This window comes from Ursus maritimus, unplaced genomic scaffold (assembly GCF_017311325.1).
Source record: "Ursus maritimus isolate PB19 unplaced genomic scaffold, ASM1731132v1 scaffold_15, whole genome shotgun sequence".
In the NCBI taxonomy this organism is placed as follows: Eukaryota; Metazoa; Chordata; class Mammalia; order Carnivora; family Ursidae; genus Ursus; species Ursus maritimus.
This window is the reverse complement of record NW_024423897.1, coordinates 7414631-7435541: the sequence shown is the minus strand read 5'-3', so window position 1 is coordinate 7435541 and position 20911 is coordinate 7414631. Positions and strand designations below refer to the sequence as shown.

At 50.7% G+C, this 20911-nt stretch overlaps 1 protein-coding gene across 1 annotated transcript in view; it reads left to right on the top strand.

The window, feature by feature from the left end:
* The window catches only part of WWC1 (WW and C2 domain containing 1), a 52651-nt gene extending 33875 nt beyond the window's left edge, over positions 1-18776 (top strand). Inside the window, exons 12-17 of the mRNA XM_008692714.2 lie at positions 4573-4696; positions 5960-6124; positions 11369-11461; positions 14709-14942; positions 16885-17006; positions 17974-18776. Coding sequence (XP_008690936.2) covers positions 4573-4696; positions 5960-6124; positions 11369-11461; positions 14709-14942; positions 16885-17006; positions 17974-18040 — 805 coding nt within the window. The 3' untranslated portion in view covers positions 18041-18776. The remainder of the gene's footprint in view (positions 1-4572; positions 4697-5959; positions 6125-11368; positions 11462-14708; positions 14943-16884; positions 17007-17973) is intronic.
* Positions 18777-20911: the final 2135 nt, after the last annotated feature.

The window sequence follows — 20911 nt, the reverse complement described above, 5'->3', positions numbered from 1 at the left end:
AAATCAGGGTTCTGTTACCAAGGAAGAAAGCGGAAGTGGGTCCTGGGTAGGCTTTCAGCCAAGTCTGCCTCAGAAGGTAACTGGAAAATTAAATGTAATGAAAAGCAAGCAAGACTATAAAACCCACCTCCACATATTGATCGCCCAGGCTCTGGGCCTGAGGTCTGCTCTCACTGTTAAACAGGGAGATTAGTCAGTGTTCAGCAATATTAAAGACATGCGTTGCAAGAGGGACTTCTCGGGGTCCAGAGGAGAACTGGAGACAGCTTTCTCTGCGCTTCGAAGCTGCTGAGTCTCCTGTGTCCCAAAAGATAGGTCTCCTCACACATTTAGGAAACAATAGTATAGACCAGAATGCAAACCTTAGCTTCGTCATGTTTTGGTCACCTTTGGCAAAGCATTTTTAATTTTTTTCTTGCAGTATGACACACTCACATAAAAGTTCCCCAGAGCGTACAGCTCAGTGAATTCTCAGAAACCCAAGTACCCATGTAACCAGCATCCAAATCCAGAAGCAGAGCATATCCGGCTCTCCAGAGCCCATAGTGGGCTTCCTCCTGGCCACTGCCCTCCACCGCAAGCCGCTGCTGTCAGGCGAGTCATTCTAACCCTGTCTGAGCCCCATCTGGAAAAGCGGGGTGCCACAGCGACTTACTGCAGAGGGCTGAAGGGAAAGTCACCGTGAGGAGGAGAAAGCGGGAAGCTCGTGGTGGGTGCCCGGTAGATGGTAGGAATGAGCACTCGGCAAATGAGAAGGAAGCCTGCTAACTACCAGCTGGGAAGGGAGAAGACAAATCCCAGCTCAGAAATGACCAGAGCCTGTGAATTTGCCCTTCGGGAGGAAGTACGGCTGGGCTTTCGTGCACCTGCTCTGAATTCAGCCAGCCAGGGATTGGGAGTCTTGCTCAGTCAGCTTCCTGTGGGATCCTAGGTCTGGGTGAGGCCTGAGCGTCAGTGAGTTTTTAAAGCTCCCTGGGTCACCCTTATGTGCAGCTAGGGCTGACCACCATGGCTCTAAACCTCTGTTTCCGCCTCCATGAGGTACGGATTTCAGGAGTGGCCACGACACATGGGACGTTTTGTAGGCTCAGTAGAATTATGCATGATAAGCACAGCACAGACTGTGTCCTACAGGAAGCACTCAGTAGCTCTTCTGTGTAATTGTTACAGTCCTGGTTATACATTTGGTCTCAGAAAGGGCCTTTCCATAGTGTCTTTTCCTCCAGGGGTCAGCAAATATTTTCTGGAAAGGGCCAGATAGTAAATGTCTGCTTTATGGGCTCTGCGGGTCCTGGTACATCTATTCATCTCTGCGGTTGTGCTGTGAAAGGAGCCCTCGATGGTACGTGCACCGACATGCCATTGAAGCTTCACTTATGGAGGCTGGAATTTGAATTTCATATAATTTGCACATGTCATGAAATATCATTCTCCTTTTGATATTTTTTTCAGCCATTTAAAAATATAAAACCCACTCATAGCTTGGGCTGTCCAAAACGGGCAGTGGGCTAGATATGGCCTGCAGCCCCACCCCTCTTTTACTCTTCTCCTTCACCATTTTATTTCTCCATGCGTTAAAGTGTAGGGCAAGGTTCCTGAATTTTTGTATGTTCATTTGTTTGTTTTAAGGCTTTCCCTAAACCATCACAATTTCTCTTTCCCTCTTTCTCTCTCCCTGTGTCCCTTTCTTCCTCTGTCTCTCCTCTCCCTTTCCATCCCTCCCTACCTGCCCTTGTCCTCCCTCTCTCCTCTCTCCCTCTCTCTCCGTCTCTGTGGCACACTGCTGGGCTGAGCTGGGCTGGGCTGTGCAAAGGTCTGATGCCGGAAATAGGCCCAGGACCTGTCTTCCAAAAACCCTGGCACAAGATCAGTAGTTTCTGCCAAATTCCAAGCTTGTGGTGAGACTTTTCAAGCCATCCCCTAGCAACTGCCTTCTGTTCTCTCTCCCTTTGCGGCCCCCTCTCTCCCCACCCCTGCCATTCAAACTTCCCTAGACACTGACTTACAAAGAGGACTGGGAATCCCAGAGCTGCTCTACTGAAGTAAATCCATCTGCAGCCGCCCTCCCCCCACACCGGAGGCTTCTTTTGGTCCTAGAATGTTAACTAGCTTTGCTGTGCCTGCTGCACTCCAGAGGCCTGTGTGGAGGTCCCCCAAAGACTGGCCCTCTGTTCCAATTTCCACTCCGTCTCTCAGCACCCAAGGGCCCGGGTGCTGTACTTACTCCCTCCTTTTCTTTGTTTAGGTTTCTTGAGTGCATATAATCACAAGCCTGGATTTTTTTACGATCCACAAGCAAAACAAAATTCAAAGGGTGTTCAAAAATATAAGAGACTGTAATCGCAGACAATGCTAGGGTGAAAATCCTGTGTTTGCCTTCTTGGGAACTTGTGTGTATGTGTGTGTGTCTAGGGCAGAGGTTGAGAAATGGCATTGCTGGGTCCCAGGGCATTATGTGCTTTATAGTTTAATAGGCATTGCAGCATAGTTCCCAGATCAGATTGCACTAGTAAATGCTCCCACCAGCAGTGATTCGGAGGACCCTTAAGCTACACCCTCTCTGATGCTCAGTGTAATCGCACTTCAGTACTTAATCGAGAATAGGTGCGTGCTGTTTTGACAGCTACTGCTAACCTGACTTCGGAGTATAAATTGGCTGCCCCGCGGTACGCTCCCTGCAGGGTTATGCCTATTTCCCATGCCTTTGCCAGCACTTGATATTCTCTCATATCGATGTATTTTGCCACTCCAAAGGGTGAAGAGATGTTGTCTACTTTAATCATTTTTCTCCTGACCATTGAGATGATTTTTTCCTTTCTGGAAATATTTAGATCAGATTCATGGTCAAAAAGAAAAGACTTCCATAGTGGTCCAGCACTCAGTGGGGTAGGACTGATTGGATGGGAGACCTGGCTGCACCCCTTAGTGGTCCATGACACCAGACAGGGCCTAGAAACTCTCTGATTCCCAGCTTTTGAATCTGTAAAATGGAGACATTGATTGCTTTCAGTGTTGGTGTAAGGCCTTAGCATGGCACCTGCTGCTTATTAAGCCTTCAGTAAATCCCGATTAAGGTGACATCTGCGAAATTATTAGGGAGGTGCTCGTTGTGTGTTCCCATGTTTAATGGCCCTTTTATGACTAGATCAAGGAGCTGTGGAGGCAAAGAAGGGAGAGCAAGGGGTGTCCATTAGCACTGGTCCCCATCTAAGGGCAGGGAGGTTTTAATCGTGGGGCTGTGGGGCTGGAGATCCAAGATCTTTTCTCCTCATCGGGAAAATCCCAAGGGAGACTTTATGCTTGTCCACAGTCTCACTGAGCCAGCTAACCGAATGTCAGATTTCTCTGCTTTTGGCTGGAATTCCTTAAGCTCAGTATGGCAGCACTGTCTCCTGCTGATCGGAAGCCTGGTGGTTATGTATGCCTTTGAGAAGATGGGACTAAAGATAAATTAGTAATCAGCAAATGCAGCCCATTTGTCACAACAACTCCTCCCAATTCTAGAGTTCAAAGGGAAAGAATAATCATGAAAAGTATCATCAAAAATAAGCTCTCTTCAACAAATGGTGGCCAGAACACCACTGGATATCCATATAGGAAAAAATAGGGGTACCTGGGTGGGTCAGTCAGTTACGCGTCTGCCTTCGGCTCAGGTCATGATCCGGGTGTCCTGGGATCAAGCTTCACGTTGGGCTCCTTGCTCAGTGGGGAGCCTGCCTTCTCCCTCTCCCTCTGTGTTCTAGCTCTCTCCCAAGTAAATGAATAAAAAATCTTAAAGAAAAAAAAAAAAAAGGAGCGGGGTGCCAGGGTGGCTCAGTCAGTTAAGCATCTGCCTTCGGCTCAGATCATAGTCCCAGAGTCCTGGGATTGAGCCCCACATCGGACTCCCTGCTCAGCAGGGAGTCTGCTTCTCCCTCTGCCCCCGCTCCATCTCGTGCTTATGTTCTCTCTCTCTGAAATAAATAAAATCTTTAAAAAAAAAAAAGAAGCAGCTTTATTCATAGTCGCCAAGAAATGGAAGCCATTCAAATGTTCCCCACCAGATAGATGAATAGCTATATGAATTGTGATGTATCCGTTCCATTGAGAATGCCACTCGGCAATGGAAGGGGGTGAACTGTTGATACAGGCACCAACATAGTTGAATGTTAGAAACTTTAGATGGAGGGGTGAAGCCAGAGACAAAAGAACACATACTGTCTGATTCCATGTCTACGAAATGCTAGAAAACTCCATCTGTAGTGACAGAAAGCTGATCAGTGGTGGGCTGGAGGAAGGGAAAGGTTAAACAGGAAAGGGTACAAGAAACCTCTTGGGGTAATGGAATGTTCTGTACATCGAGTGTGGTAGTAGTTACACTGGGGATACATGGGTGGGGGATACGTTGGTCAAATGAAACTGTACAATGAAAATGCCTTGTGTTGTTCGTCAATTAGACCTCACTGATTTTTTTGTTTAAGTGTGTCCTCAACTGTGAAAAGGCTTGGGAGCCCTGCACTAGGTGCATTTAGAGGCAAGTGAGCAGATCGGAGTGGTCTCTGGGCAGGTAACCAAAGCTGTTTGTCATCACAGGAGGTACGACGAGACCAGCGAGAACGAAGCGGCCGAGGAGGAGGAGGAGGAGGAGGAGGAGGGAGAGGAGGATGTTTTCGCTGAGAAAGCCTCATCTGATCGGGACGAGTGCCCAGCGTTAAAGGTAGGCAGGGCCAGAGAGACCTGAAGGGATGTCTTGGGGAAATAGCCCTCGGTGCCTGGGTCCAGGCATTCCAGAAAGGCTCCTCCAGCCTCAGGGGACAGGCCCTCGGAATGGGGTGACCTGCAGAAGGTTGTATGGGAGCGTCCCTGCCTGTACTTCAGGGCATCTCAGTGACAGTAAAAGGGGAGAGGCTGGCTCTCCCCTCCTCTCTCCTGCCCTCTGCAGCTCCCGTTTCTCTGCACTGACCTCCAGCTCTGTAGCCAGAGGGGTCTGGGTTCAGGTGCTGGCTCTGCTACTCTCTCGCTGTGTAGTCCTAGGCGGGTGACTTCATCCCTTCCAGCCTTCATTTCCTCATCTCTAAAATGGATACAATAATACCAACCTTGCAGACAGGTTCTCAGGTTTCAAAGGAATGTATTTCTTTGTTTGGATCTGCCCAAAGTACAATAGGAAAAAGGAGTCCAGTCAAGTTCCCCTCGCCACCTCCTTTCCTGCTGCACTAGGTAGGGTTACACACGATAACCAGATTCACTCTCCATAGAGATCTCTCTGTCTTTTCCACTGGCAGGAAAGAGAGCACCCCATTGTGTGCGAGCAGGGCCCCTGGGGCTGGAGCTGCGGGTTGCACACTGCACAAAGGTGCCTGGCCAAGAGGGGCTGGTGAAGAACCTAGGGTCATCTTCCAACTGCTCCACACCCAGAGGAGTCTTTTTGCAGTCTCTCCAGCCAAAAGGGGTGCCTTTTTCAAAATTACACAAAGGCACTGTAGGCTACCAGGGCCCTGCATTCAGGTGTTCTTGTTTGTTCATCTTTTGATGGTGACCGCTGTAAAAGGGCAGTAGAAAACCTGCTCCCTGAGTTGAAAGACTGGGATTTGCACATTGCCTCCATAATTCCGGCGAAGCATCTGCAGTTCTGGGCTGAAGCACTGGAGGCCTTGGGTGTGGCTTTGTCAAAATGTGGTTGGCATTGATGTCTTGAGGATATGAAGTCAAGGACATCCGTCCATATACTGCTCACGTGAGCTTGTTTGGAGACTGAATATGCTCCAACCCACATGGAGGAATAGGGGCCCAGCATTTGGGGCCTTGGGTGCTGCCCTGGCTGGCAGGGCTAGAGCCTACGAAGCCCCCAGCTCTGTCTGTGGATCAAAGGCCAGGTGACAGGAGTGGGGAACAGCTGGGAGTCTGCCCCTTGAGTCTCGGCTGGGTGGCCGAGACAGTATGGATACGAGTGGCCTCAAAGCTCTGACTTCTTCTTCAGGTGGACAAGGAGACCAACACAGAGACCCCGGCCCCATCTCCCACAGTGGTGCGGCCCAAGGACCGCCGGGTGGGCGCACCATCCCCGGGGCCCTTTCTTCGAGGGAGCACCATCATCCGCTCTAAGACCTTCTCCCCAGGACCCCAAAGCCAGTATGTGTGCCGGGTAAGCAAATGCATGGTACTGCTTCCCTCCCAGAACACCTGCTTCCCGAGGAGTAGTGAGAGCCTTGGGCCTCCCAGGGTTCTGGGTGCAAATTTTGTGACTCTGACTTTGTCAGCTATCCTCAGGCGGGTTAGCGCCTCGCTGCATGTGGAGCTAATACACTGACTTCGAAGGGTTGTTTTAGGGATCGAATTAGATAAAGTACAGGAGAAGCTTGGTAACCCGTACAAGGCCAACATTCTCTTTATCATTCCAACCAGCTCTCCCCTCCTTCTTCTTCACAGCTGGCCCTTCCCTTCTACATGATCACCTGCTGAGATCAGACTGACCCCTCACTGTCCCTGAGCGGGCATTTCTTCCCCACTTCCAGGGTGATCCTAGTGTGCAGCCGAGGGTTGCAAAAGGGCAACATGCCTGTACCATTTAGCCACAGGTTGGTTGGGTGGTTTTCATTGAACCTGTTGCTAACATTGAAAACTCAGGGAAGGCAATTAAAAATAAAATAAAAATGAAGAGATTTCATATAAAAGTCTAGTTTCTCTTGAAAAAAAGAAACTGCCCGCCCCCATGGCTGCACATTCTCCCCCGGCAGCAGTTGGCTGGAGCTAAGCAGTGGGCACAGCTGCCCTTAGATGATGGGAGAGGACGGGCTGTCAGGTTCACTCTGACCACCTGGCCCTCTTTTCCTGTTTTGGTTGCTAGCCTTCTCTTACAGGCTGCGCTAGAGTTGAGAAATCCTGCAGTAGACTTTTGCTCCCTCGTGCCTTTCCCTGTGTTTCCATCTCATTAGTCTACCCTTCCCTAGGCCAGCCTCCTTTTGTTCTAGTGTAAGTGGAGGGTTTGAGCACTTACCACGTCTGAAGGGGTCCCAGCCTTCCTCAGGGATGGCACAGATATGACACATGCATACCTGACCTGAGTCCTGGGCTCCAGTGACGTGTCAACGTCCTTCCTTACCCTCTGCCATAGAGAACCAGCGAACATTAACTAGAAGCACACACAGAACCTTCCCTGTCTAGTGTTCCAATAAGTCATCATAGAAGGAGAAGCCCATGGAACCCAGCCTACATCATCAGCCTGCCACTTACCCATCTATTGTAATTCGGGAGGGAGAGGGGATATTGAGGGGCATTTTCAGTATCTGATATTCAGTAGCCACGGCCAAAATTATGGGATTGAGTTGAGAAGCTAATTTTTTCATCATATGGCAGTGTCACCAATGTATTGGCTACTTACCAGTTATTCCCCCACAGAAACATCCCCCTAGTCCCTCCCAGAAATAACGTAAACCCCTCCCTTCTGTGTCACGCCTCTAGCTAATTGTTCGAGCTTGTAAGCGTCTGCACATCGGCTGCATATCTTGGGAAGGGTACAGCATTTCCTGAAGTCACTGAATGTAATATTGATGTTAGGGAATTCCCGAATCACAGGTGAAGAATCCTGCAGTTAAGCCAGCTCACAGCTGCAGAAGAGAAAAATCCAACTCATATTGCAAATGTGAATAATTTGAAGGATTCAGAAGAGCCCTTAAGATAATGGATGAAACCCTCTGGTTTGGGCAAAATTACCAGTTTTATGACTGTGCAGTGGAATTCAAACACAAAGTAAAGAATATTACTCATCATTCATCACCAGAAGAAATTAGTGTTTGATTCATTCTTTTTCATCAGAATTAGAATGCAGTTGTAATTTTGTCAGATGGAAGATAAAACTTTTGTAAAGTGTTTCCCTTTTCCAACTAAAGTTCAAAGTTTTTTTCCCCCAATGTTTACTATAAGATTCTGGTCCCGTGTTTAGATGGACTCACCTTAAGTGGCCCTTTCCCAGGATTGGCATCTTCGAATAACCAGGAGCTCCGATGGTATTTATTAAGCATCTGTAACACACCTAGCACCATGGGGGGCCCTTCCCATGTTCATTATCTGGACCAGTTTCCAACCCTGCAAGCCTGCAAATTAAGAAATCCCCAGGCAGCGTGCATCCGATGCAACAGGCAGAAAGGGCCTTTCTTACAGCAAAGCCAAAGCGACATAAAGTAGAGAAGCAGTTACCATTAATTTTCATGGAAATTTCTTTTTTAGCATTCCCAGACCTAAAAAAAAAAACCTCTCTCAGGCTTTTCGGATACCTTAGGACACATCTCGCTAAAAGATGTGCAGCATAAATCAGTATGAAGCACAGGTGGTCACAGACTCGGTTCAGGCTGTGGGAGCTGGATGCTGAGAAGCTCAGCGTGTTTGGGAAAGGAGCGTGGTGGCGCCCCTCCCACTCGGGGTGCCGCTGCCTGCATAAGGGCTCGCTGCAAAACAGACCCTGAGCATTGTTTTATCTTTCGTCTTCTTCATTAAAGTGAAAATCCTCTCCGCATTTCTTTCAGCTAGCAAAAACAGTTACTAATGTGGGTCTTTTGTAAAAGCAAAGTAATGTCACGTGAACTTTCAGAAAGCAGGGATGCCTGTATTTTTCCTTTTTGCTTTCTGACTGCCCCACTTCAGCCCCAGGTTATCTCTTTCATGTAAAATCTTACTGAAGGCTGCAGGACGAAGCCAGTGGTACAATATCCTGAATTTTTTCCTATCATTTCCCCTAAAACTCTGTCAGCATATGGTCTGGTAACAACTTAACCCTCCATTTTGAACCCACAAAATGAGTATGACCAAATTCCCAACAGGAAGTATTGGGGTCTGGGCCCCAACCTACCCTCCAGTACACGGCCAGCTCCATGTTTCCTAGTCTGGGACTTATGGCACCCCACCTCTTCGTATCAAGGCCTATCCCAGTCAGGCTCTGAATGGAAGCAACAGAAACAGACTGCGAGCAATATAAGCAGGAAGGAATCTTCTGGAAAGGAAGCCGAGTAATTCACATATGCACTGGAAGGGTTGGAAGGCTGCAGAACCAGCCTCAGAAATCAGAGGGGAAGAAGGCAGGCCAGACCCCAGCCAAAATCATCCCACAAAGCCAGGCAGGTGAGGATACTGCCAGCGCTGCTGCCAGACTTGGCCCAGCCAGTGCCACCGCTGCCGCCGGGTTCAACACTGATACCTCCCCCAGCGGCTCCTGCCCTGCAGGGGGCCAGAGCAGCCCTGCCTGCTGCTGCCACCCCTCCCTCCCTTCCTGAGACCCTGACAGATATGGCATACTCATGGAACCGTGCAAGTGGGCTCGTCGAAAGTGAGAGGCAGGAACAGAGCACTGGATCAGCTAACCAGGTTGTGATTCAAAGCCTGGGGCAGTGGCCCCCAGGGGCAGAGGCTCGTCCTGTGCCTGCCTGTAGCTGCAAGCGAGGCTGGGAAAGGTAGACTCTGGTACTTCCAGCGTTCTTAATGGAAGGTGGGCTTTGTCTCCCACTGTGAATCCTAAGCTGGGGATTTCCCCACCCACGGGATGGACTTTGGGGTGCTAATCAGCAACTTTTCTCCACAAAATAGTGCATGTTTTCCGTGTCATCAAATCTCAGAAACAGCCCTGCAAGACAAATTGTGTTTACCCCATTTCACAGATGCGGAAACTGAGACTCAGAAAGTCAGAGCACTTTGCTCTAGGTCACGCAGCTTATTAGGTGCAAAGCCAGGAGTCTGACTGCAGAGCCCACAGCCTTTGTATGACTCGGGGCCACGGCCTGGAGGACTTCCTTTGCCCTCCCCCAGGCTGCCGGCCTGACGCCACACTTGTGCGTACCAGGTGTCCTCTGCCGGCTGTCTCCTTTCTTTGACCTTCAGCACTGCCTGTGTCATTTGGTTGGTTTCCCTGGATTGGGCCCCCCGCTGCACTCGAAGTCCATGAGCGTAGGGACAATGTATGCAATTACACTCCCTCCAGCTCGCCACAGCCCCTGTGTATTCGACACCGACATGGTTCCCAGCGGTGCTGTCACATGCGTTGGTTGGCTCACCCTGACCTGATGAATACAGTCCTTCCAAAATTCTCATTCCTTAACTAGCTGCCTGTGACTGTCAACTATTTCACCTGTTCGTTCCTGGTTTCCCTGGTTCTTACATGGAAATATAACAGAGCAACAATACTCTCTACCGAGGCTGAGATTAAATGCAGCAAAACATCTTGACATTAGGAAGAGATAAGTTTAAGGATCTAATGTGGTTTTCATCACTCTTCTCTAACATCATCATTGACCCCTGAACAGCTACAACCTAAGGATCAATTGTCCTGATGAGTGTGTCTAGTTGGGATGACACAGTCTGCAGGTGTCACCTTTGGAGCGGAGCAGTGTGGGACAAAGCCCCGTCCTGGTATGATACCCAGCCAGTGCATTTGTACAGACCCACCCCAGTCAAGATGGTCCACCCCTCCATCTGTGCGTAGTTCCATTTCTGAGCCCTCCGTGCCTCCTGGGGGCCAGGAGAGGACTTGGCCTTACAGTCAAACTAACCAGACCTTGAACTCTTGTTCTGATGCCCACCAGCCTTGTGGTTTGTAAAGCTTCTTAATCTCCCTGGGCGTCCGTTCCCTTCATTAGGGCTGTCGGAAGGTTAAATGCAACTGCCCATAAAGCACACGGTACGCATCGTTAGGATCATGGCTGTCATTGTCTCTGGTTCTGACCCAGACTCTGCCTCCTGCAGTAGCTTTCGTCAGTTGCATCCCTGGGGTTGCCGTGTCCATCGACATCGCAGGACTATTAATAGCATTGTTACTGATAATCACCAATAACCACAAAAGTACCGGTGCAAACAGCTTCGCCGGAGAGAGCGGAGAAGTGAGCAGGCAGCTGCCAGAGCAAACGGGCTCCGCTGCCTCAGCGCATAGCGTTTGCACGGCCTCGCAGTTGTGACTCGAGGAAGAAGCCCCAGTCCTGCTGCCTGGGTTGTGCTGTCACCGCAGCCTCCCTCCCCGGTCCTCCTCGGTCGGGGGTGCGTTTGGTACAGAAGCATGGTATTGGCCCTCTGGGGAGAGTACAGATAACTGAGTGATGGAAGGGATTCCGAGGAGGGGAGCGCTCACCCAGCCTGTCTGCCCATCTTAGCTTGGACATTTCGTACACGTGTACCTTGCCCGTGGCTCTGTCTGAGCCGTAACGACGGGCTGTACGGGTGACAGGGAAGAGTCCGGGAAAACAGGCCTCGGTGTGCTAGGTCCGGGGCCATTAGATCCTGGAGTCACACTGTGTGGCGTCAACCCCACGGTGCTGCCAACCGCATGGGAACCATGCCACCCTTCTGGCCGCCGCATACCTTCCAGATGTGCTCTAGTTCTCATTAACCTCCCGGGACTTTCCTCCTGCAGCTGAACCGAAGTGACAGCGACAGCTCCACGCTGTCCAAGAAGCCACCTTTTGTTCGAAACTCCCTGGAGCGGCGCAGCGTCCGGATGAAGCGGGTAAGACAGTCACCTCAGAGCTGTTCGTACGCCTGCATCCCCATCGTCCCCCCAGGCATAGGCCCCGGTGTCTGACCGTCTCTTCTCTGCCACCGCTGTGAAGAAAGTTGCTTTGCAAGCATGATGGTGCTTAGAACTGTAGGGGCTGTGTCGGCACGGGGGAAGGTGCCAAGGTTAATAAATGTAACATTATTATGACGACGACTAGGTTAGATCCGGAGTGTACGTATTGGCCTTGTCTTCCAGGGTAGAAATCAAAGTCACTAAGAACTAACCAGCTCAGGGTGTCCCCGTCGCTGCTGGAAGCCTGCCTCTCGCGCGACTCTGCTCAGCGTGTCATCCAGCTGAGGGAGCAAAGGTTCTGACAGCCCTCCCTGCTGGCGGAGAAGCCAGATACCTCCAAGCCGCCACGAGTAGCGGGGAGGTGCAGAGGGACTTCTCTCAGTCTGGCTGCAAAAGCACCGGGAAGAGGCCACAGGCTGCCTTTGAGAGAAACCTCCCCTTGCCTTCTGGAGACTTGGCTCAGAGATCGGGGCGGCGCGGTAGCAGGCAGAGGGTGGACTCCTGTGAGGGGTCAGAGCTGCCGGAGATGCAGGCGGGCCCTTCCCACTCCGGGCCGTCGGCACAGACAGACTTTACCGCAGTTCTGAGCAGTTGGCAGAACCAGAAGAAGCAGGAGATGGAACGTCAGAAAGATAAGTAAAGAGAGCAAAACAAAAAGAACGCGCAGGGCGAGAGTGCCCACAGCCCCAAGCAGGGGAGGGCTCCTCCGCACCTCCGGCAGACCTGCTGCTGACAGCAGAAGCAGGAGTAGGTCCTTTGTCACCACCATCCCCAAGTCTCCAGAACTAGAGAGTGCAAGAGAAAGGAAGCCACACAGAAGAGGGTGTACATGGGGACTGTGGACATGGCCTCCAGTGACAGATGGCCAACTGCCGGCCTGGGGTCCCCCTCCTCCACCCCTGTCGGCTGGGGAGGTTATTGACAACGCACATTTTCCAGGCCGTGCTCCCAGACAGTCTCATTCAGGCCGCAGGGGTGGGATCCTGGAAACTGCATGTTAATAAGCTCCCTGGAGGATTCTGGAGCAGGTGTTCCATGATTTACTTCCGGAGAAAAGCCTCTGGAAGCACCTGCTTACCCCCCTTGCACTGCTGCATTGCTGTCAAGACGAGCTCCCACAATTGGCCCTTCCTCACCTCTTCTTCTCAGCCACAGGGAGGACTTCCTGAGAGAGCCCTTGATAGATGGATCTGAGCATACATTTCCGTCAGGCCCTGACTGTGACCTGAGACACAGGGGAGTCCGGAGGCTGGGCCGGGGTGCTTGAGCACTCCATCCTTCTTCCACTCCGTGCCTGAGCTTTGTCTCTGCTTCAGCCTGTCCAGGCAAGTTTCCAGGACTGGGCATCAGTCTGAACAAAGCACCTCCATTTGTTAGTCTGAGAACTGGAGTCACAGAGATCCCTCAGCTGGATGTCCTGGCCCTGCTCATTTACGAGCACAGACTAGACGGGGCTCTCCCTAGAAGGGCATTACAGAACTGGTGCACTGAGCTGCTCCACAGCCCACAAGGGTGCTTGCCAGCCTTAACCGAGGGCAGCTCTCCCAGTAATCTTTTATGTACCATTTCTCAAATCCGTCTATCAGCCTTGTGTGTTTTCTGTCGCTGCATAACAAATCACAGCCCACTTAGCTTAAAATAGTACCAATTCGGTATCTCGTAGTGTCCACAGGTCAGGCGTTCAGGCACAGGTTAGCTGGATCCTCTCGGGCTCTCACCAGGCTCACATCTAGGTGCTGGCTGACTGCATCCTCCTGTGGAAGCTTGCGTAGGGAGAGAGTCCCTTCCAGGCTCCCTCGGGACATTGGCAGAATCCCTTGTCTTGTGTTTTCTTGCTAGCTGCAGGCCAGGGGCTGCTCACAGCACCCAGAGGTCATTCTTAGGCCCTTGCCATGTGGCTCTCTCCACAATACACGTTGTGTCTTCAAGGCCAGCAGGAGATCTGTTTCCAAGAAGGGCCTAGTTCACCTTTTTGGGGCTCACTGGATTGGGTCAGGCCCCCCCAGGAACATCTCCCTTTGATTAACTCAAAGTCAACTGATGAGTTACTTAATCATGGGAGTGCTATCCCATGATATTCATAGGCCACCCTTCCAACACTGAAGAGGAGGGCATTCTACGGGCATGTATGTTGGAGGTGGGAATCTCGGGGCCAACTTAGAATTCTGTCTTGCTTAGTCATTTAGTTATAATCATTACTGTTTTTTGATCGAGAAGGAGAGTAAATGGTCGCATTACTCAGGCTCTTTTACATACAGATAACTGAAGAACTCAAATATAGCTTGAAAATGCAAGAGGGAATTTACTGGCTCATTTAATGGAAAACCCCAGAATGTTGGACTACCTTCAGGCATGAATTGAGCCTTTGTTGAGACAATGTCATCAAGCCTCAGTCCCCCTCTCCTGGTACTGCTCCCCCAGATAGCTTAATTCTTAAAAAGGGTCACCCCAGATGGTGGGAAAGATGGCCATGATCAGTTCCAGGTTTATCTCTTGCTGGCTTCGTAACCTCTGTGTAAAGACTTTCTTCCAAGGAGCTCAGCAAAAGTGCCAGAACTGAAGGTTATTGGCTGGGCTTAGCCAACATACTCACCCCTGAAGCGGTCACTGAGGTTCTGACTGTCCGGGTTCGGGTCACATTCCTGTCCCTGAAGTCCCCCGTGAGCCACCATGTGGCTGAGCGTGGGGGAGGAGTGGATCGTCCCCAAGGGAAGATGATCACTGGCTTCACTGTTACTGTCAGACCAGGGGAGCGGGTGCGGGAGAAGCAGAAACAACGGATGTCCCTTATGGGAACATAAAGTCAGGAAGACATGATACCTGCTCTGAAGGGGGCGCAGACCTGCGCTGAGGAAACAACTTCAGAGCACGATCATGACAGGAACCCATTAACCAAGGATGACTGTTGAGGGCACTGAGAGCAGGGGAACCAGGCAGTGGGGGAGTGAGCGAGTAGTCTGGAGCCAACTGCCTGGGCTGGAATCTCAGCTGGGACGTAAAAATGCTCAATAAACATAGGCCACGGACCTGGGAGAAATCAAGGCAGGCTCTGGGGAGGGCGAGCCCCATGTTTGAAGGAGTGGAAGCCTGCAGAGGAACAAAGGGAGGGTTTGGGGGGCAGGTTGTTGGGGCTCACAGGACCCAGCCCTCTAATAACCAGACAAAGCTCTCCCTGCCCCCGCAGCCTTCATCAGTGAAATCCCTGCGCGCCGAGCGCCTGATCCGCACGTCACTGGACCTCGAGCTGGACCTGCAGGCGACCAGGACCTGGCACAGCCAGCTGACTCAGGAGATCTCGGTGCTGAAGGAGCTCAAGGAGCAGCTGGAACAAGCCAAGAGCCACGGGGAGAAGGAGCTGCCGCAGTGGGTGCGTGACGATGAGCGCTTCCGCCTGCTGCTGAGGATGCTGGAGAAGCGGGTGAGAGCCACGCAAGAGGCAAGGGAGGCGGCTCAGTCTGCCCTGGGGGACTGCCCAGTGCTGCAGGGGAGGGAGGCCAGAGCCCCGAACAGGGCCGACCCGCCTGTGACCCACTAAAGAGTGTTCCCAGGGCCCCTCATTCCCATCAGCAGAAGGATCCAGGAATCCCTTTGCCCAGGAAACATTAACAACTCTTGACCTGGCTGCCAGGCGCTTTTGCTGCATTGCCATGTTTATGTGTGCAAGGCCTTATTATTCACACTTTTATTCGTCAAACATTGGGCGCCTAATCTGCGCTGGGGCGCACACGTGAATAGAGTACGTCCCGAACACTGACCTGCCCCAGTGTCTGCTCATGCCGTCCCACAGAGGACGTATGTCCAAAGATACACGTTTGCACATGGAGGAAGTCCCTTCCTGCACGAGAACCCCCGAAGGCACCTCTCCGGGCCACCACCTAGGGCAGGGGGTCTAGAAGCAGCTAGCATCTAGACACTGTCCCTCAGCAGCACAGGACTGTCTGGGTCAGAAAGCCACAAAGCAGCAGCAGCTTCGGGTCCTTTATGGCCCTGGGGTTTATCTTATCTATGGCTAGCAGATGGTGCGGACACCTTCATGGGGTCTGCAAAGCTGGCAGTTTCTAAATGACTAAAAACAATCTGCTTGTTTGAGCTGTATTTAAAGCAATTGGATGCCTTAAAAATTTGACTTTGGCACCAGTGGGGTTGTGAGCTGACAGGTCCCGGTGTCATGAAAAAGGAACAAAAAGGGTCAATACACAGAGGCCATCTTCAACTCGTTTATATATCTGCCCCTGCTGGACTGTCACCCATGGCCGGAATGGCCTCTGCTAGTTTTCTCTGCACACAGCCCAACAGTGCCCCTTGCAGAGGGCACCTGCCTGCGTTGTTGGGAGAGCCGTTAGCTGAAGCTGCAGCTCTTGGGGCCGGTCACGATGCCTTAGTGGGGGAGGTGGTGGTGCGCTTCTGAGGCCTGGACTAGCTGGGGGCTTCAAATGGACTCCGGTAATGCAAGAGTTCCAGAAATGCTGATTTCTTACTAATTTATTACTTTTACCCTGTATACTTATAATAGATAAATTCTTAGAAAGAAAGAGAAAGGAAAGGAAAGGAAAGGAAAGAAAAGAAAAAAGAAAAGAGGGAGAGAGAAAGCCTGACCTCTCAAATAGCAAAAGAAGAGTACATGCCTGACTATCTGATAATGACCTTCTACTGCAGAACCATTTAAATGATGGCTTCACTGGGGCGGCTGACTCTTGATTTCAGCTCAGGTCATGATCTTGGGGTCCTGGGATTGAGTCCTGCATCTGGCTCCGTGCTTAGTGGGGAGTCTAAGTGGGGATTCTCTCTCTCTCTAATAAATAAATAAACCTTTTTAAAAAATCATGGTTTCATTGACCAAAATTCCATCTTCATGCAATGTTTTCAAGTATATGGTACAGGGATATTTTAGGGCTTTTTGTGGTTTCTTCTCAAAAGTGCTTACATCGGTTTGCATTAGGAGGAAGGGGTGCAGTGTTCCAAAAGCCCTTGAACATAACTGAATGATTGCAATTGGGTTTCCAGCGCTTCTTAGTGGTTTGACATTAAAGAAATTTCTTAACCTGCCTGAGCCTCCGTTTCCTCATCTATAATATAGAAGTAATTATAAAATAAGCCTTTCTGGTGACCCTGAGGATTAGAAAGGTGGCACACATGTCACTAGGCAGCCCTCATCTCCAGATATTCAGTTCCGTGGCTCCAAAAACCCGTCCATCCTACCATGGAACAGGAAGGAGTGAGCGTGCCCATTCCGTGACCCTCAGACCTTTTGACTACAGTAGACTCCTCATTTGTGCCCGAAAGTTGTCATTGGCTGACCCCTTTCTGGAGGCCCTGAGGACTCCGTGCCACCTCACAGCCCTGTTTGCTTTGCCCTACAGATGGACCGAGCAGAGCACAAGGGTGAGCTCCAGACAGACAAGATGATGCGGGCAGCCGCCAAGGATGTGCACAGGCTTCGAGGCCAGAGCTGTAAGGAGCCCCCGGAAGTGCAGTCCTTCAGGTAAGCAGGTGGGCACCTGGCCAGCCCTCCTTTCGCTTTCACACGCAGCCCACCCGACCCGGGTCTCACCCCAGCCAGCACTCCCTCCACCAGCAGAGCAGTGGCTCTCCCCGTAGCAGCTGTGCGTCCTCTGCCGCCCCGTCCCAGGCGGTCTGTGAGCACCGCCGTGCTTTCTCTCAGCTGTCTTTATCAGTCCCCGCACAACGCGAGCTAATTTGTTAGATCCGCTTGTTGAATGAATGAGCCACCTGCTCTGGCCTTTCCGCTGAGCATCTCCATCACCGGTAATCACGGAGGATTGGCTGAATGATAAACAAGCCTGGGGGTGACGAGTGCTTGCCGGGCCTCCCTGACTCTGCCTGCTGCCTGCTGCCTGCTGGGGTCTTAGGGAGGTGCTTTCTTGCCTGGATCCAGGCACATCTCAAGAGGGCCCCAAATGCCATTTGGCCGGGGCCTCCCATTCACAGAGGCCCTTGCATTTAGACTCATGATATCCTCCTAGATGAGGCACTTCTGGTTGTATATGTGCTCAAAAAAAAAGAAACATGCCTTTCTGGAATAGAAACATTTAAAATATACTGTCATCTGTATAACTGTGTTTGGACACCTCTTAATTTTTAACCAATTGGGAATCTAAAACAAACAAATGAACGCTGCAAGTGACCCAAGGGCCCTTTGAAACTCAGGCTGGTCCTGCTGATGTCCCTAAACTAGTGGTTCTCAACCACGGATGACTGGGGCACCCTGGGCACATTTGGCAATAGCTGGGGACCTTTTTTGGTTGTCCCAACTGGAAGGAAGGGTGGGGGTGGGGGGACTGCCACTGGCACCGAGCGGCCGGAGGCCAGGGATGCTGCTAAACATCCCACAATGCACTGGGCAGCCCCCACCACAAAGGGTGATCCGCCCGTAATATCTCAAAAGGGAGGTTGGAAACCCTGCTCTGAAGGGCTGGCCTCTTTCGCAGGGAGAAGATGGCATTTTTCACCCAGCCTCGGATGAATATCCCGACCCTCTCTGCAGACGATGTCTAATCGCCAGAAAAGTATTTCCTTTGTTCCACTGACCACGCCGTGAGCATAGACTGTGGCTGAGGTTATTTATGTGGTGTTACATGAAGGTACTGGTCACAAGTCCTCTAGCGTTCTTGTCGGTTCGAAGGCGAACAGCTGTTGTTTTGTTTTTTTGTTTTTTAGTTTGGGTTCTATTATTATTAAAAAAACAAAAACAAACAAAAAAACACAAAAACCAGCATTAAAATGACAAGATTGTATAGTTTGTATATTTAGGAATGTATTTTTGAGAAAGAAAATTTAAATGAACTGAAGCAGTGGTAAGTTGCTGCTCTTCTTAAAATTGTTTAGATTTTTTTTCCTTTTTGTACAGCTCTACCTTCTAGAGGTTTCACTGCAATAAGAAGTAATGTTTCAGGGACGGTAATCCTAAAAGGACGTCCCGCCGGTGTCAACAGCACAGCTGACCTTTCCTACTTAACACATTTTGTACAATATTAAAAAAAAAAATGTCCGGAATCATTTGGGGAATGCTGAGGTGCATTTGCAAGTCTTCATGAGCTGTGACGTGTTTGTATGTGGCCGCCTGACGTGGCGCAGGCAACACGGAGCTGGCCGAGCAGCCCAGCCCGTGCTGGCGGCAGGCCTGCCCACGCCAGTCTCGGATGCCCAGTGAAGCCACTGAGTGCGTGAGGGAGGGCTGTGGAGAGCTCCTTTCAGTTTTATCTCCATCAATAAAGTGGCCTTTCTGAACGAATTTTTGCTCTCTCTTTTTTCCCCCACCCCTCACTTCATCTGTGTCTCCCTAATTTTTGACCTTCCCCTTTCTCACCATTTCCTCCCCACTGCTCTCCAGGCCAGGGGGCAGTTTTTCTCTCGCGGGCACCACCCCTCATTTGCTCAATGGATTTAAAACCCCTGCCCAGCTGGGGCTGTTGCAGACAATAGGAAATCAGCCTTTAACTGGATTTTTTTCTTCCCAAAGCTATCTGGAGCCACGGTTCATGTTTCTGGGATCAATCCCACAGACAGAAGCAGATATAAGACATGGGGAAACTAGGGGTAGACCTGGGGTTTGAATCGTCCATCCTCTCTCTAGGTGTAGTCTGTCTGGTGAACCAGGACAAGAGAGCTTATGATAAAGGGCGCCTGGGTGGCCCAGTGGATCAAGCATCTGCCTTTGGCTCAGGTCATGATCTCAGGGTCCTGGGATCGAGCCCCATATCAGGCTCCCTGCTCAGTAGGGAGCCTGCTTCTCCCTCCCCCTTTGCCTCTCTCCCTCCTTGTGCCTTCCTCTCTCTCTCTCTCTCTGTCTCAAATGAATAATTTTTTTTTAAGAGAGCTAATAAAAACATGAAGGTCATGCAGTAGGATTTTTTTCAGTCAGTCACCCCTCCATCCGCGATCAGCTTTCCCAGCAAGGCTCAGCCCCTCACACACCCACATCATCAGCTGCTATGAAGCAGAGTGCCTAACACCCTCCTTGTATGTGGGAAAGGCTGTGTGGAGCAAATCCTCCCACCCGAGCAGTATGTCTCAGTGTTACTTCAGCTGACAGAGCATTTGCAGGCGGCCTTCTGTCCGCCATGGCATTGAATTCTCTAAACAGTTCACTGGCACACCAGCAATACATCCGGTCGTTTGCCCGGCGAGAAACTGAAGAAGAGATCAAGAAATTTCACTCAGAATCATGCACGTGTGTTCTCCAGAATCTTCAGGAAACACAGTTTCAGAAATGTGGAAAGATCTGCTCTGGGTCGCTCAGATAACAAATGACCAGTGTTAAGACACAAACGCTGTCTATCGCCTCCAAAATGTCTTTTGTGTTTCAGCTCTGGTTTCTGTTTCATGGCACTGTGGTCACATGTGGGCCCTACTCAAAGAGAATTTGAGGGGCGCCTAGGTGGCTCCGTCGGGCGGGCGTCTGCCGTCAGCTCGGGTCATAATCCCAGAGTGCCGGGATCGAGCCCTGAGTCAGGCTCCCTGCTCAGCGGGGAGTCTGCTTCTCCCTCTCTCTCTGCCGTTCCCCTTGCTCCTTCTCTCTCTCTTGCTCACTCTATCTCTCTCAAGTAAATAAATAAAATCTACAAAAAAAAAAAAAGGAATTTGAACATTTGTGTTTGAAGAGTGAGGCCATGATATCCTGTGGTTTGTCTGCAGGAGGGCATGAGAAAGGTGACGTGACTAGGACACTAGCCTGAGAAAAGACTGACCGGCTCTGACCCATTCACAAAACCAATGATTGCCTTTGACCGCAAAGCCTTTTGCCATGTGCACATTGGCGATCTTTGTGCTTCCTGCATCCAAGAAGGCTAATAAGATTTGTCCAGTTAATTCTCCCCGTGCTAATCAGAGTCCAGCCACCTTAACCTTTCTTGTCTGTATTCTGTGTTTACAATTCTGGTTCCTTCCGCCCAGTCCACTCTTCATGTCTTCACACTGTCTTCCTACAGCTCTCCAATTATCAATATTCTGATCCCAGTTCAAGCCTCTCCCTCGGAGAGACCTCTCCCCCTGACCCTGGGCCATCCTATCTAACTTATCCTCCCCCATGTCCCTCTCTGACACAATGACCCAGTTTGTTCAGCACGCTGTTCCTCTGCAGTCATCTTGTTACATGCCCTCCTCTGTCTCTTCCCTCTAAAACGGAAGATCGTAAAGCCCGGATCTTGTTTGCGTGCTTTCTGTTGAGTCTGAGGCAGAGTGGGTCCTCGATAAATATTTGTGGAACGAATAAATGAGATCAAATGTCTTCCCAGGAAATGTGTCTACTCCCTTCTTTGTCCTTCCTGACCAGGGCAGAGGAAGATTCTGGGCGGAACAAGAGTACTGAAGGCTGTTCTTTGGGGTGTGGGTTGTGGACACCTCTCTGATCCAGCTCAGTGCGTGCCC